Source organism: Rhinichthys klamathensis, unplaced genomic scaffold (genome assembly GCF_029890125.1).
Source record: "Rhinichthys klamathensis goyatoka isolate OS25496 unplaced genomic scaffold, OSU_Roscu_1.1 h1tg000115l_1, whole genome shotgun sequence".
In the NCBI taxonomy this organism is placed as follows: domain Eukaryota; kingdom Metazoa; phylum Chordata; class Actinopteri; order Cypriniformes; family Leuciscidae; genus Rhinichthys; species Rhinichthys klamathensis.
In genome coordinates, this window is record NW_026606652.1 from 375,763 (window position 1) to 392,160 (window position 16,398).

The following is a 16,398-nucleotide window of genomic DNA, read 5'->3' on the forward strand; positions in this document are numbered from 1 at the left end:
TATTATGTGTTCAGTCTATAGGTGCATAATGTTTCATTACAAAGTGACATCGCCAACTACTGGCCTGGCAGCATAATACAGAGTTTTTAGTCGGGGATCGTTTTGACCATGTCGTCATTTGTACGCAACAAAACGCAAACGAAAAAAATGTTTCAGTTTTTAGTACATTTTTGTCATGTAAATGTACCCTTACTGTAGATTTAACAAGGCAATACAAATAATTTCACAGTAAAATATAGTTAAATTATGCATAACTAGCATTCCCTTTTTAAACAGACTTGTTTGACATTGCTTATTAGCATGCATATTGCTAGGATATTGGCTGTTTATTAGCACTTACTGTATATTAATGCCTTATTCTGCAACCCTTAATCCTACCCACATAGACTTAAAGGGATAGTTCACTTTGAAATGAATTTTTGATATGTTTTAGCTTACCTCAAGGGCATCCAAGATGTAGGTGTCTTTGTTTCCGTAGTAGTTTCAATTTTGATATTTTTAGGTCAAACCGCTCTTGTCTGTCAGTCATATAATGCAGGTCTATGGTCACCACCTCAAAGAGCATGCATAGAGAAGTCCAAATTAAACATGATTTAATGACTCATAAATGTAAGTACACATTGATGGCCTAAGACACGAAACGAGCGGTTTGTGTGAGAAAACGAACAGTATTTATATCGTTTTTACATCTTGTAACCACAGGCACGTCCAAGTGATCTGAGGGCGCGGGCGCTTCGGTCTGTGCGTTACAAGAGGTAAAAACGATATAAATACTGTTCGTTTTCTCACACAAACCGCTCGTTTCGTGTCTTAGGCCATCAATGTGTACTTACATTTACGAGTCATTAAATCATTTTTAATTTGGACATCTCTGTGCATGCTCTTTGAGGAAGTGACCGTAGACCTGCATTATATGACTGACAGACAAGAACGGTTTGACCTAAAAATATCAAAATTGAAACTACTGCGGACACAAAGACACCTACATCTTGGATGCCCTTGAGGTAAGCTAAAACATATCAAAAATTAATTTCAAAGTGAACTATCCCTTTAACAGCTACCTCACTAACTATTAATAAGCAATAATTACAAGTTTATTGAGGCAAAAGTCATAGATAATAGTTAGTTAATATGTGAGAATTGGACCCTAAACTAAAGTGTGACCGGTATATTATTTAGAGCTTCCACTAAAAAAAGTAATCCCAATGTATAAAACTACTAGCCTAACAAGTTGAACAATATTACAGTAGCGTGTTTCATCCTATTGCAAAGGTAAAATGAGTTGTGAACTGAATTTGACACTGGGTATATAAAAATCTTTTTTTTTTCCATAAAGCAAAAGACACTTCAAGCCCAACCGTTACATTTGACATTTAAAAAAAAGAATGAAAAACATTTTTGAATAAAGATGGATGAACGCATTCTCCCCTCAAGAAATGACTAGAATTCAAGATGGCCCCCAAGTTGAGGGAACAATGTTGATGAACATGATGCGCTGTGACTACTGATCCAAAGTGAATAAAAGGCTGCACTATGCAGTGGAGATGCAGAGCGTTCCCATGGCCCCTGGCATCAATAAAAGGGGCCTTGCTCTTCTAAACTAGCAAGCAGTGCTGGCGTCAATATCTCAATTATTCATTCGATTGTAACAATAACCCCAAAGGTTTTAAGACCATTTTTTCTTCTGCAAATGCACCAATAAGAAAGTCTTCAAATAATTCATCTGCACAATGATGCAATCCACCCAACACTCTGAGGTCAGAGAATCCTAAATAAATCATCTCGCTCTTCATTCTCATTTGTAACCATTCACGTTTCTCTGAAATCTGACATTTTAAATTCCAGTGGGTGTATATTATCACTTGTGCATGACTCAGCACAAACTGACACACTGTGGACGTGCACTTCATTAGCATCAGCTGAATCCCCCTTTCCTGCTCCGCAACACGCTCTGGAGCCCTGAGCCTGACAAGGGTCGTTTGCACAAAGTGACAGTTCAGTTCCCCCACAGATCGGAGTGCAAGGGGCCCGGACCCTGCAGTGCAGTCAGGCAAGTTTCTTCTCCAGAAATGGTCAGGCAAAAAGAGCAAACGGCCACTGCTGTCTGAGCGGTGGAGAGAAAGACAGAGTAATGAGAAACAGCCTCGAGATGTTGCTCATCTTCTTCAGCAGGGCTTCATTTGTGACTAATTTAGGCGACACAATTCGGAGCGTCTGACTTTGAGCCATCACATCAAGTGTCACTGTGCCTGGAGAGAAGATGATGCAGAGATAAAAAGAAAAAACACCACTTGCCGATAATAAGAATGTGGGATAGCCCGCATGTCCCATATATGGCCACCACACAAAAGCAGGGAGCCCTATGGGGACCACTGCTAAAAAGATAATCCATAACAAGACTGTGGTACAAAAATAACTCCACGCCACGTAAAAAATGAGTTACATTGGCCAATCAACAATATAAAAGACTTGGGAGTGAGGACATTTTTTAAAAATAATTAATTAAAGGGGTTATGACATGAGAAATTTCCATCATTTGTGAGACAACGCTTCCCCGCCATTGATAGAATTTTCCGGCTTTCCGTGTTTTCACTGTTATACGGTAGGGGGTGCTATAAGGCATCTTCCGAAAGAGTCCTGAATCTCCTGATCAAAACACAGGCTAAGAAGAAGCAGAAACAAGCGATAGCATATTATTTCTTTCCAAACCAGGTCTGCGGAAATCCCGCAGCCAACTCTAAAGATTTCATTGGTCATGTCAATCTCTTTACTGATTTCCTACAGCAAACACTGATCCCTAAACCTACCCGTCACTGTAACCTTAACCAATGAAATTAGCTGCAGGGTGTGATTTCCACTCAACTGGTTTCGGTAATAAAAAAATATATATATATATATATATATATCAATCTAATCGTATGCATATGTAGAATTACGTGATCACCAACATTAAACAGCATATGAATCAAAACTGACTAATTTTACTGAATGAAATGTCGACCCAGGACGAGCTATAGGACTGAGCTATTTTTTGTGCAAAAAATCGTTATTAACATTATAAGAGAACCTCAGTGAACATATTTAAATAAGAAAAAAGGGGTCCATGTCATGACCCCTTTAAATGCCTTAAAATCTTCACCCCAAATGGTCAACATTTCAGCGCAACTTAGTCCAAAGCCATTAAATGCTATTTTTTTTCACTCCCAAGTCCTTTATGTCATATCAGACAACCATGTCATATCGAGTTATGCTGGAGCTGTGAATAAATTGTGGCAACCTATTTTATAGTCTACCTTGCGGTGCAAAACTAGCCTTGGTATCCCAATTTCCTAGCCGCGGCTTCATGGCCAAGGTTGACATTTCTACAGAAATCACTAGTTAGAATGTATGAAGGCTGATGAGATGGATTTCACTGCTGTTTATATGTCAGTGACGTTCTTGTCAAACTTTTGTCAAAAAATGCCATATTTTGAAAATGGCTTCCAACTCTAAAATGTTACAGTTTCAAACATTCCAAAAGAGTATAAAAGCCTTTCCCAGTTACATCAAAGATGTGTCCTCAAACAAATGACTATTTGGCTGTTTTCAGATCGGTGTATTGAAATTATAGTTAGTTATAGTCAAATATATCAACCTGTTTGAGGCCATGTTTAACAAACCTAACGTGTAAATACAGCAACACCGCCATAAATCCGTTACTGCAATATTACCGCAATCAGCTAATGCCTGCTCAAGTGCATTTAATGTGCACCAGCATCATAATTATCTATTATGCAAGTCTAATATGTTTTTTACATTTCAAAACACTTTACTTTCATCCTCAGCAAGGCAGCATTTCAAACACCGATGTTATCATAAAGTATAATCAAGCTCATGTTTTTGCTGGCCTTGCTGGATATCATCCTGCAGAGTGCAATGGACCAGAAAAACTGTTTTAGTGATCCTCTCCTCGTCCCATTCAAAGGCCACACTTTGTTACCATGCACACAACCAGGCGTGAGGGATATCAAAGACAACCATTTATTTTGGACCCGCTCTTTACAGATCTTTTTTTTTTTTCTTTTTTTTTTCTTTTTTCGTGGCTGTTTGAAGGCGTACGCCCATTGGACGCTCATCCGGGAGGGCAGAAGCTTCATTCTGACACTACAGCGGGGCTTGTGTGCTCTTTTAAACCTGTGATAGCAATCCACTAAAGCCTCTACTCTATAAATAGAAGCTTTCAGTCTAATCTTTGGATGAAAAAAAAAAATAGTGCATATAAGCTTCTCTAAACATGCAGATAGCTGAAAGTAAGTGAAACATCACTTTTTAATAGTAAAGCTATTTTTCCAGTGCCTATAATGACAACTTGATACAGAAATGATGGGAGTTCTGTTTAAGAATTCATAGACGCAGAAGGAGTAATATTAATTATAGAGTCTGTGCCGTAATAAAACGCTCACACAATAACTGGGGAACAAAATAATCAATGGCTTAATCTTCATTTCAAGCTTGATTCATATTTAAAACATTATAAAATGAAAATCACTCTCAGCTACAAGATCATAAATGGAATATGACACAGTTTGGAATGGAATATAAAGCTCATTTGGAAAGGGGGATGAAAAATGAAATTGGGGGCCTACTTAACTCTACTGAACCTTGATAATTCCAAAGCACCATGTTCCGCTTGATCGGGAAAGCTGCCACCTTCTCCCTATGGGGTTATTATTTTCAGCAAGTGAAACCGGAATGCCCCCCCCCCCCTCTCTCTCTCTCTCTCTCTCTCTCTCTCTCTCGCCACCTCATTATTCATTATTTTTGAATCACTGTGCTGAAATTGAAGTGAGATTGTCAGCATCCATTCTCAGCCAACAATCTCTGTGAGCTGTTGTCCTTTCACAGTATGCTGGGTCATTCCTGCCTCCAGTTGATCTCTATCTTGTGCCAGTTGTGAAATGTTACAGATGCTAATTAGCTTTAATATCTGTGACCCCGATGCAAGTCCATTATGCATCATCAGAAATGTTCATTGCTAGCAAATTCCTTCAAAGGCATTTGTGGCAATCTGTTGCTGCCAGTGTCTGTGGACAGCAGAGGGATGACTGACAAGAAAAGAAGACGTTTGTCATTGATGGAGGCTGACAGCAGCATAACAATTTCATTTAGGCCAAAAGGCTAAGTATGGTGTCAGGTGCTTAAAGCAAGTTCAATTGACCCTCTTCACTGCCAAAGCTTTCCCAAAAGACAGTATTTGGGAATGCGTTTTATTGCCGTTTGGATTCACAATTGAATTCCAAAAAGACCGACAAATGTGTTTACTATATTAAAAGATAAAAGAGATGGCATGATGTAAACATACATTAGACTTAGTACCCCTGTTCCCAAAAACATTTAAAAAAAAAAATGAATTAGTTAATTAATAAATCCCCATCCAGGTTGTGTTACACTTCTGACATAACATGAAAGAAAGAACAAAACAAATCAAGCAAGAACATTCCTATCCGGTACACCCAGAAATTGTAAAAAAAAAAAAAAAAAAAAAAAAAAAAGTCATAGACATCTGTAGCAGAGCACAGTGAACTGTTTTTAGTGTGCTTTTATGTGGAAGGGTGGAGGAATACAAGGGGGCATCATAAAGACACGGTATAATTAAGCTGTGAAATGATCTCCAGCATTAAAGGCCTGCAGCTGTCTGGTTCATACTCACCCTCCTTGGATGGTCGTCTCACCTCCGCGCTCAGATTGCACACCTGCGCCGAGCGCACGTGAGGAGTCAGGCATCCTTCGGTTTGGGGGTTTAAAGGCAACACCACGTTACTGAGCATCAGCACGCTCTCAGATTCCCCATCTCCTAAATGTTGCGGGCAGGTGCATTTAGCATAGACTATTCCACAGGATTCAGCTTTCTCTCCTTTCAAGCAGTTTTCCAACCACGTGCATAACACCTGACATCCAAACTGACTCGGGCTCGCCTTGTTTAAAACCACAAACTCCACCACAGACCTTTCCTCCTCATCCGTCTTCTTTGTCGTCAATCCGTTGTAGTCGTAGGGAAACACTCGCCGGAGCTGCACGAAATTTTTGTCGTAATGCAAAAAGACATAAATATTCTTGGCGTCATCACAGAGGTGCACAATGGACTCGTTGATCCTCAACAGCTCGTTGATCTTCTCGTGGGAGAAGTGATCGAACTGGTAAGCCAGCAGAGAGAATTCAGAACAGCTAATTTCTCGTTTGTAAAGTTTTAGGTAGATGCTGTATTTGGTAGGATCTGGGTTCTCCAACGTCCAAGTGCAGTTTGTGAAGTTCTTGGGAAACATTTCATTTATCGAGTAAGATCCATAGATAACTCCTTTCACTAGCGTGGAACACCAGAAATCTTGGGCACCAGTATATCCAAACATAACCAGGAGATAGGTGGAAAATATATAAATCAACAGATTACGAACAGCCTTCATCCTATGTCATTTGGCCTGCAAGAGAAACAGAGATGCACTACATTTATTGCCAGCCTATGGAGGTGGGTAGTGATGCTTTGTCAACGAGTTTCAGTCTAAGATCTCCTAACTATCCAATTAAGCTTTGTGTTAAACACATACTTACCTACATTGTTCGTTTGAACAGCCTAATTTCGATCATAAACAACCATCTCGATTTTATAGAGATTCAAATGATTCTTTCCATGGGAATGTAACACATTTCGGATAAACATTGCCACCTTGTGGTGTTTAATAAATGGGGGGGTAATAACTTTGAGCATCTGCTGTGGCAAGATAAAACAACATAATATTTTGCGATTTAATAACCATTTAATATGATCATTAGACACTGAATGGTCTTTACCGTGTTTGAATGAGTGACAGTGTCAGACACAGTGATCAATGCCATTCATTAGCTTTATGGTCGTTATATTAAGTCGCGACGCGTTCATTTGGAAGAATAAAAAAGGCTGGCATTACATGTCACCAATAAACAAACAAACAAACAAATATTTGACACCATAAAACGTGATGTATTCAGATGAGAGTAGCCTAATGTGTCGCAATTCTGCCGTGATCTACATGTCTGACCGCAAAATAATCATAGCCTATCTCAGTCAGCTCAGACACAGTTGTGATTTCTATTCAACTTAGCCTAAATAAAAACACCACATACATTTACTATATCGTATTTTATATATAGGGAGATCATATCCGGTAGTATGGATGTCGTGATCTATGTAAGGATTAAAGCAGCCTTGCATTCAACATCTAATTCCCTTATTGAATGCAATCTATGCTTTCCATGAGGCAAACAAACTTAGATTTTGATGTGATTCTCTCTCTGCGACGATCTGCTATTCGCATCTCAACATAATGTGTTGAATTCCTAAATGTTCTAGAAGTCTGAAAGAAAGGCGGTGGAGAGAGAAAGAGAGAGAAAGAGAGATCCAGTAGGAGAGAAAAGCTATTCGATGTCTTGTTTGCATGAATCCTGCAGGCATTGCAGCTGTGTGCAGTGTCACAGCATTACCAAACCGAGCCTTTATTTTTTATTATTTAATCGCCTTAAATGCGCCACTATTTGAACGGCATAGCAAAACGCGTACGATGCAATATACAGAGGTTATGCACGACTATATAGGACGAAACAGTATTGGCGCACATTGCAAACATAGTGCGCTACTTTTCCTTTACTTGACAATCTACTATGTCGCGTCGCGCGCTTGCACTTTTCGTTGACTATGACAGGAGCGATCCAGTTTGTCGCGCCGCGTCACGATCAGTAGCCTAATATAAACGAATTAGGGGGGAAATGTTGCGATAAAAAAAATTAAAATAATAAAATAATAAAAACTGCAGCGACGAATTTATATTCATCTCTTACGAAGCCCAATAAGTCTAGTGGGATTGTCAATCATCCGTTTTTTGGAAATACAGACGTGAATGTGGTCACCAAGACGGATTTTACTATAGGCTACATTCGGCGCCAAACTCCATTCTATGTCATTTTCCTGCGAAACTCGTCGATCATCGTTTAACTTCGCACTGGCCCTGGTGTAGCCTAACGTTCGAGTCCTCTGAAATATTGACGTAGTTTGTATTGCATTAACCAGAATAAACTATGTGATCTTGAACTCGTTTATGCATTGAAGAGGGATAAACTTGGGCGAGGACCTTCTCATCATCGTACAAACCCACCTATTTATCCATCTACTTATGTATAACAATACCAGCCTAATAATAAACAGGTCTTACCTTGCACTCTGAAAGCTATGGCTATTTTTCCCACATACTTGGAAACATCCTTTAGAAATTAAACGTGTCGCTCCCCTGCGAATCGATATCTCCCATTGCCTATGAAGTCTAGAGCAACAAGACGGTCAATGAGCAAAAATGCATTAGACTCCAGGCTGGATCATCATCATCATCATCATCATCATCTCGTTCCTTTTTTCCCACCTCAACGCAACCAAGTGATGAGAGCGCAACAGAAGTGAGCAGACACTAGAACGAGGGCGAAAAATGCTGTGAATCTCGTCTGATCATTAGTCGTTGTCTACCCGTCCCTCAAGAGATGCCCAGGTCGGGTAGCAGGTAGAGCGCAGTCCCTGACGGATGGAGGATGCTGCTGACTCGCTGTAGAGTGAGATGGAAAGCGCTTTCTCGCCGAGCCTCAGGACTGGAGCTGCAATATCACGTCACTGCCACTAAGATAAGGCACGTATGGACGTCTCGAGCTGCGTCTCTCACCATCTCACCCCCCTTCCCCTGGATAACATAGAAACTCTTTTTTTATTTGAAATCAAGGCAGAGGAATGTCCCTCGGACTGGAACTAACGACACGGTTTCTTTTCTGCGACGGAACGGACTATTTTATTCGAATCCAATGGAATAATAATTCATAATCGGCTTGTTTCCTTGGGAATTATGTTTTTGTGTGAGATTTTGAGAGATGTGTACAGGAACTCGTGAAGTTGCTTTATCTTCTCTTTATCGCATCATCATAAAGAATTAGATTTTTGGAATCGAGAAAAAAATACTGTAGCCTCTGATTGTATTTGTGTTGATGGAAAAGCTCGTATTTGGCTATAGTTACAGAGAAAATATAAATTTTCTAAAGACAAGAAAACTAAACTTGAGAGATGCATCGACGCATAATGACTTTTGGGATCGAATTCTGATGGGACTGCAACGGGTGTTTTTTGACGGGTGATTAATCATTTTATTAGTTTTTCCACTTGGGTTTGTATTTGCAGCTGTGGCTGAATTCACAATGGAGACCTTAGTTTCCAGCAAAATATCAAAGGTACAGTTAATATGTTTCATACAATATAATGTGATACCAGCGTTTGTTATAAAAAATAAATAATTAAATGACAGATGTTCTAAAGAACACGGGTGCAATCCATTAGTGACGATAACAGGATATTATGATGGTTATCTCAGTCAAATATAGCCTAATATATACAGAGACTCTCGATAGACTTCTAAAATCACCGGGTAAAACTTTAGATTAAATGCTTTCAAGTTACAATGATGGAATTTCTGATTTTTAAAATGAATTATAAACTTCTGCTAAAATGTAAAGATCATGCTGTCAAAGTTAGTCAGCACAAATTATGATTGAATAATTATGACTAAACGTCAATCATCTAAAATACTTTTAAAACAAATATTTATGATATGAAAAATGTGTACATCTTTAATATTTACAAAGTTTTTTTTTTAGCTTTGGCGCCCGGGGAGCGATTGGGGGTCTTGCTCAAGGGCACCTCAGTCCAGTTATTTTCTGCCGGTATTGAGAATCGAACATGTAACCAGTCTGACTCTAACCATTGGGGCAGGAGTTTTTTTTTAAATAACTTATTGATATTTAGATATTATTGATATATTTTAATATTTAGCGACAAGTGCTAATATACACACTTTGAATGACTTGTAGGCTAACATTTGAAAAACACATTGGAAAACATTTGGATGAAAAAAATACGTTTTATTCTAGGGAGATTTCTTTTGGATGAAGCCAAACAATTAGCCTATGGTTTGCCAAAATACCAAACACACTGAATAATAATAATAATAATAATAAATATATAAAAAATAATTATATATATATATATAGCATTAATTTTCATTTTGGATAAAAAAAAAAGTTTCAGACCTATGGCATCAAATTCCACTTTGGATCTGATACCCCATTTTGGCACATAGGCAAACGGAAACGGCGCCATTTATTTTATTCTCCTCTAAACCACTAGATGGCACAAAAACTTGTCGCAGCACTTTCCGAAACATCCCCTTTGCAAGATGCACATGGATGCCTATCTACAGCACGAATTTAATTTGTCTACCATTTATACGCCAAAAATAGTTTTTGCGTGCAAATGGATACGCAGTTTACGCGTGCATATGATGCGCACTTTATGGCGTGTAATACACACGCACTCCACACCCCTAATCCTACCCAAGGGGTTTACAGTGCGTATCATTTGCACGCAAAAACGAATCGGTTACCTAACGTAACCTCGGTTCTCTCTAGAAGAGGGAACGAGTATTGCGTAAGCTAGCTTACGCTGCGGGAAAGATTCATCTTTGCTGAGATATTGAAGCCAAAAAATTATTTCATAATTTTGTATCCATACACAACGCAGTTCCTCTGCGGCAGACCTAGAGCGGGCTAGCTAGCAGCTCATTGGTTCGCTCAGAGAGAACTGCTTAAGCCTATGGGAGAGCGGGGCTGAACCCGCTTCCAATGAGAGGCGCCCGCGCGCTCATTGCGTCATGACCCGCCAGAATGGGCGTGGCCATGGTGTATATAAGGCGCTCTCCCAGGCTTATATGTTGATTTATTTCAGCGTGAAGCGAAACGCTAGTAGCGCAAGCACGGCCGGGAACGCAATACTCGTTCCCTCTTCTAGAGAGAACCGAGGTTACGTTAGGTAACCGATTCGTTCTCTTACGAGAGGTTCTCTCGTATTGCGTAAGCTAGCTTACGCTGCGGGAACACCTGGCCAACGCCGTGCGCGCTACGAATCCACTCATGAAAAACCCAGGGATATACCGGGGGAATTTCTTAACGTGGAGTGAATGTACAAAGAGGCCGCAGAGCGGGCTCATGAAGTGTACACATAAGCATGTATGGGGCCAGCAGAGCGGGCACATGAAGTGTATAAGCATTACAGGAGAGCACAAGGGGCGAACCGGTTGTGAGGGACCTCCAGAAATGCAGCTTCTTAGAGAGCTGTTCGTCAGACAGCTAGTAATTTTGCCTGCAAGGCGGGAACTTCCAAGTTATAAAACCTGACAAAAGTGGACGGGGAGGCCCATCCCGCGGCCACACAAATGTCATGAATGGAAATTCCACAGGACCATGCCCACGATGAGGCCATGCCTCTAGTGGAGTGCGCCCTGATGCCCAGAGGGCAGGGCAGGCATTTAGATGCGTAAGCAGAGGCGATAGCGTCCACTATCCATCTAGACAGTGTCTGTTTTGAGGCGGCCAGACCCTTGGTGCGCCCCCCAAACAACACGAAAAGCTGCTCAGCGCGTCTGAACGCGGCAGCGCGCGTAGTGTACAATCTCAGAGCCCGCACCGGACAAAGGAGATTGGCATCGCGCTCACTATCGGATGAAGGCAGAGCCGATAGGGAGATAATCTGAGCCCTGAACGGGGTACCAATCGCCTTCGGGACATAGCCATGCCTAGGTTTGAGAATGACAATCGAATCATTCGGTCCAAACTCAAGACACGCGGCGCTGGATGAGAGCGCGTGAAGATCCCCAACGCGTTTAACTGAGGACAGAGCCGTCAGGAAAACGGTTTTGAGCGAGAGGTATTTCAGATCCACAGACTCGAGCGGTTCGAACGGGGGTGCTTTCATAGCTTCAAGGACTATAGAAAGATCCCAAACCGGAACCGACGGGGGCCGCGGAGGGTTCATCCTCTTAGCTCCCCTGAGGAAGCGGATGACTAACTCGTCTTTGCCCAATGACTGAGCGCGTCGGGGTTCCGCGAACGCCGCGACGGCTGCCACATAAACCTTGAGAGTGGAGGGGGACCTGCCCTTGTCCAGCATCTCTTGAAGGAAAACAAGCAAAGACGGCACCTCGCACGACCGTGGGTCCAGCTGTTTGTCGGTGCACCATTTTGAGAACACAGACCATTTAGACGCATAGAGCCTTCTCGTGGAAGGTGCTCTAGCCTGTATGACAGTGTTTCTTACTCCCTCTGGCAAATCAACGAATAGTCGTTGATCACCCATGCATGCAGCGCCCAGCGCTGTGGATGGGGGTGCCAGATCGTGCCGCGAGCTTGAGAGAGGAGATCTGCTCTGACTGGGATGGGCCACGGGGCTGTCTGTGACAGCTGCGTGAGCTCCGGAACCCAATTCTGACTCTCCCAACGCGGGGCTATGAGGAGCACCGAGTGGCGTGTGTCCCTGATCCTCTGAATTACCTGTGGTAACAGAGCGATCGGAGGGAATGCATAGAGCGGGCGGCGAGGCCATTCCTGGGCTAGCGCGTCCTCGCTCTTCGAGAAATATATTGGGCAGTGAGCGTTCTCTTCTGACGCGAAGAGGTCTACTTCTGCTCTGCCGAATAGTCGCCACAGTAACTGGACCGTCTGTGAGTTCAGGGACCATTCTCCTGTGGAGATGAGGTTCCTGGACAGTATGTCTGGACCGTCGTTCAGATGGCCCGGCACGTGCGTCGCTCTGAGCGAGAGCAGGCGGCTCTGAGACCAAACTAGAATGCGGTGCGTCAGTCGACAGAGATTTCTGGATCTGACACCGCCCTGACGGTTGAGATAGGAGACCACGGCCATATTGTCCGAACGGATCAGGACGTGGTGTCCCTGGATGCGCGGGAGAAAGTGCGAGAGCGCGTTCTCGACCGCCAGCATTTCCAGACAGTTTATATGTAATGGGCTTTCCTGAATCGACCAGTGGCCGAAGGCCGGTGAGCCCTCGCAGACTGCACCCCAACCCGTGTTGGATGCATCTGTCGAGATGACTTTTCGGCAGGAAAAGGTCCCCATCGTGACGCCTAGACGAAACCATTCTGCTACTGTCCATGGCTGCAGCGCCGTGAGACACGTTTGCGTAACCCTGATCAGCTGGCGACCCGTGTTCCACGCGCGGTGGGGTACACGGCTGTTCAACCAGAACTGAAGCGGGCGCATGTGCAGAAGGCCCAGCTGAAGTACAGCGGAGGCTGAGGCCATGTAACCCAGCATCCTCTGAAAAGTTTTCAGAGGCCTGCGGGTGCCCATCTGGAACGAGGCGGCTAGACGCTGAACACTGCGCGCGCGCTGTGTAGACAGGCGAGCCGTCATCGTGACCGAGTCCAAATCTATTCCTAGGAAGGAAATCGATTGACTGGGATGAAGGGAGCTCTTTGTCCAGTTGACAGAGAGGCCCAGCGTTTCCAAATGGTCGAGGAGAACTGCGCGGTGCGACAGAAGCTCCGTCTGTGATTGGGCCAAAATCAGCCAGTCGTCCAGATAATTCAGAATGCGCAGCCCCTGGCTTCGCAGGGGGGCGAGCGCCGTATCCATGCACTTCGTGAATGTACGGGGCGCCAGAGATAAGCCGAACGGGAGAACGGCGTATTGATAAACAAGACCCTCGAAGGCGAAACGTAAGAATGGCCTGTGACGGGGATTTATCTGGATCTGAAAATAGGCGTCTTTCAGGTCTAGAGATATGAACCAGTCCCCTTGGCGCACCTGCGCGAGGAGTTTCCTGGTAGTGAGCATCTTGAACGGTCTCTTCATGAGCGCTTTGTTCAAAGACCTGAGATCTAAGATCGGTCTGAGGCCGCCGTCTTTCTTGGGAACCAGAAAATAACGGCCGTAAAACCCCGACTCGGTCATAGATGGCGGGACTCTCTCTATCGCGCCCTTTTGCAACAGCGTCGCAATTTCTGAGCGGAGCGTGCCGGCGGCCAGCGGGCTGACAGAAGATTCGAGCTGCGCACGAGGCGGGCGGCGGCGAAACTGTAGCAGGTAGCCGTTCTTTATAATGCTTAACACCCACGGGGAAATGCCTGGAATGGCTTCCCACGCTTTGGAGCATGCGGCTAGTGGCCGAATGGCTGTATTGCCCTGATTGCTGCACATAGCGGGCTGGACACAGTGTGTGGGCGCGCTTTGAATGTGTGTGGCAACGGGATTTGCACTCAGAGAGGAGTCTATGGGCCGTGACACAGAGCGAGCAGAGAGGGGACACGTGCACGAGCTCGTGGGCGTGTTTATGTTCTCTGATATTAGAGCGGGCTGTGCCCGTTTCATGTGATGGGGCTCTGATAGAGACACGGGATATGTTATGCTTGTGTGTATGGGTGAACACATGATTGTGGGCACATTTTCTACACAACTGGCAAAATTTCTCTTTTTGAGATTTCTCTGGGTAGCCGTAAAAACGGCTTTTTGTCGCTCGCAAGCGGGCTGGGACACCGGCTTGTTTGTGGCGGTCAACACTACAGCAGTCGGCGAAATAACGGGGACTGGCAGAGGGCGAAGCTTTGACGGCGGTCCGGCCGCGGCGGGAGAGCACCGTCGTTTTCTTGACATTGTTAGGCAGACTTCTGATGATCAGGCTTCAGCGTGATCTTGGGTCGCGGGCCACGGGGGGGCGGCGGTCTGCGGCGGCTGTCAGAGCGAGGGCGAGGGCGGCCGCTCTGACTGCGCTGAGTTGTTTGAGTCTGCGGAGGGGGGCGCTGTGATGGGGCTCTGGCGGAGGGCTCGTGAGAGCGGCCCGCTGAAGAGCTAGCGCGGCGGGGTAGAAACAAGTTCATCGCCTGAGAAGCTTTCTGTACTTCAGAAAAGCGATCGACAATTCCCGTGACGGCAGATCCAAACAGGCCCGTCGGGGAGAGGGGCGCGTTGAGAAACGCGGCGCGCTCAGAATCTCCCATGTCGGCGAGCGTGAGCCATAAGTGTCTCTCAGCAACACAAAGGCTGGCCATGCATTTCCCCAGAGCTTGTGCGGCGGCTTTAGTGGCGCGAAGGGCGAGATCCGTAGCACTTCTCAAATCCGTGACGGCGGGGGGGGGTTTTCTACCGCCTTCGGCCCATTCACGGAGAATATCGCTCTGTAACACTTGGAGGACAGACATAGAGTGAAGCGCAGCGGCGGCCTGACCGGCGGCGGCGTAAGCGCGAGCATGAAAGCTCGAGGTCGCTCTGCAAGCCTTCGAAGGAAGCGTGGGTGAAGAACGCCATCTAGCGGAGGGCGGGCAGAGGTGTGTGGCGACCAAGTCCTCGACGGGCGGCATGGCTGCATAGCCTTTCTCTGCGGCTCCGTCCACCGAGCGCAGCGAGGCGGATACATCGGAGCGATTTCTAGCCGAGAGCGGTGCATTCCAGGATTTTGTCAGCTCTGCGTGAAGTTCAGGCAGGAATGGAGCGGCCCGGGTGCACGCGGGGGTCGAGCGCCGATGAAAAAAGCTACCGTCCATTCGGTTCGGGGCCTGCTCGGGTGGAGGAGACCACTCGAGACCGAGGCGTTCGACGGCCTGTGAGAGGAGGCGCATCAGCTCCTCTTCTATCCCGGCGCGGGTCCCCGTCGACTCTCTCGCGGATCCGAGAGATGACCAGTCTTCACTGTCAGAAGTGAGCAGTGAACAGGAGTCCTTCTCCTCCGCGGCGTCATCGGAAACAACAGAGCGGCCACTCGGCGGCAACTGAATGTCCGGCAGGGGCGGGGAGGGAGAGCGGGAAGCGGGAGGCGGCGGCGGCGGCCCGCATGTTTCCGCTGGGGGCTCCGGCGGCCTTTGAGAGCGGCGTTTCTTTTTACGCGGCGAGAGAATAGGCGGCGCGGGAGCGGTTTTCACTGCCAGAAGTCGTGCCCGCAGGGACGATAACGGCAGGCTTTCACAGAGGTCGCATCCTCCATCAGCGAGGGCGAGTTCTGCATGCTCGAGTCCCAAGCAGAGAGCGCAGATGACATGGCGGTCTCCGTCCTCGAGACGAGCGCGGCAAGAGCCGCAGGAAAAACGAGACATCTTTAAAAAGACGCTCGGCTCTTTTAGAAATAGAGAAAGGATACAATTGTCGGATGGCCTAGCTTGCTGGGCGGCTGAAGGTGGCGAAGACGGCCGGCTTCTTCAGGGTCCTTGAGCTCGCTAGAGGATGCCTTCTTCGACGGCGATGGCTTTTCTCAGGAACAGCAGAAGCGTGCAGCTTGCTGAAGATGAAATGAATCAACATATAAGCCTGGGAGAGCGCCTTATATACACCATGGCCACGCCCATTCTGGCGGGTCATGACGCAATGAGCGCGCGGGCGCCTCTCATTGGAAGCGGGTTCAGCCCCGCTCTCCCATAGGCTTAAGCAGTTCTCTCTGAGCGAACCAATGAGCTGCTAGCTAGCCCGCTCTAGGTCTGCCGCAGAGGAACTGCGTTGTGTATGGATACAAAATTATGAAATAAT

The 16,398-nt window shown here is 45.5% G+C and overlaps 1 protein-coding gene across 5 annotated transcripts in view; it reads right to left on the reverse strand.

The window, feature by feature from the left end:
* adgrb3 (adhesion G protein-coupled receptor B3) overlaps positions 1–8,667 on the reverse strand; it is a 201,510-nt gene extending 192,843 nt beyond the window's left edge. For 2 of the 5 annotated variants that reach the window (XM_056254890.1, XM_056254887.1), the window contains exons 1-2: positions 8,220–8,663; positions 5,690–6,455 (exon numbers count right to left, since the gene is read on the reverse strand). In XM_056254890.1, the coding sequence (XP_056110865.1) occupies positions 5,690–6,440 (751 nt within the window). In that variant the 5' untranslated portion in view covers positions 6,441–6,455; positions 8,220–8,663. Of the gene's footprint in view, positions 1–5,689; positions 6,456–8,219 lie in introns of all 5 variants that reach the window. The other 3 variants (XM_056254888.1, XM_056254889.1, XM_056254891.1) reach the window with 3 other exon arrangements.
* Between the last annotated feature and the right edge of the window lie 7,731 nt (positions 8,668–16,398).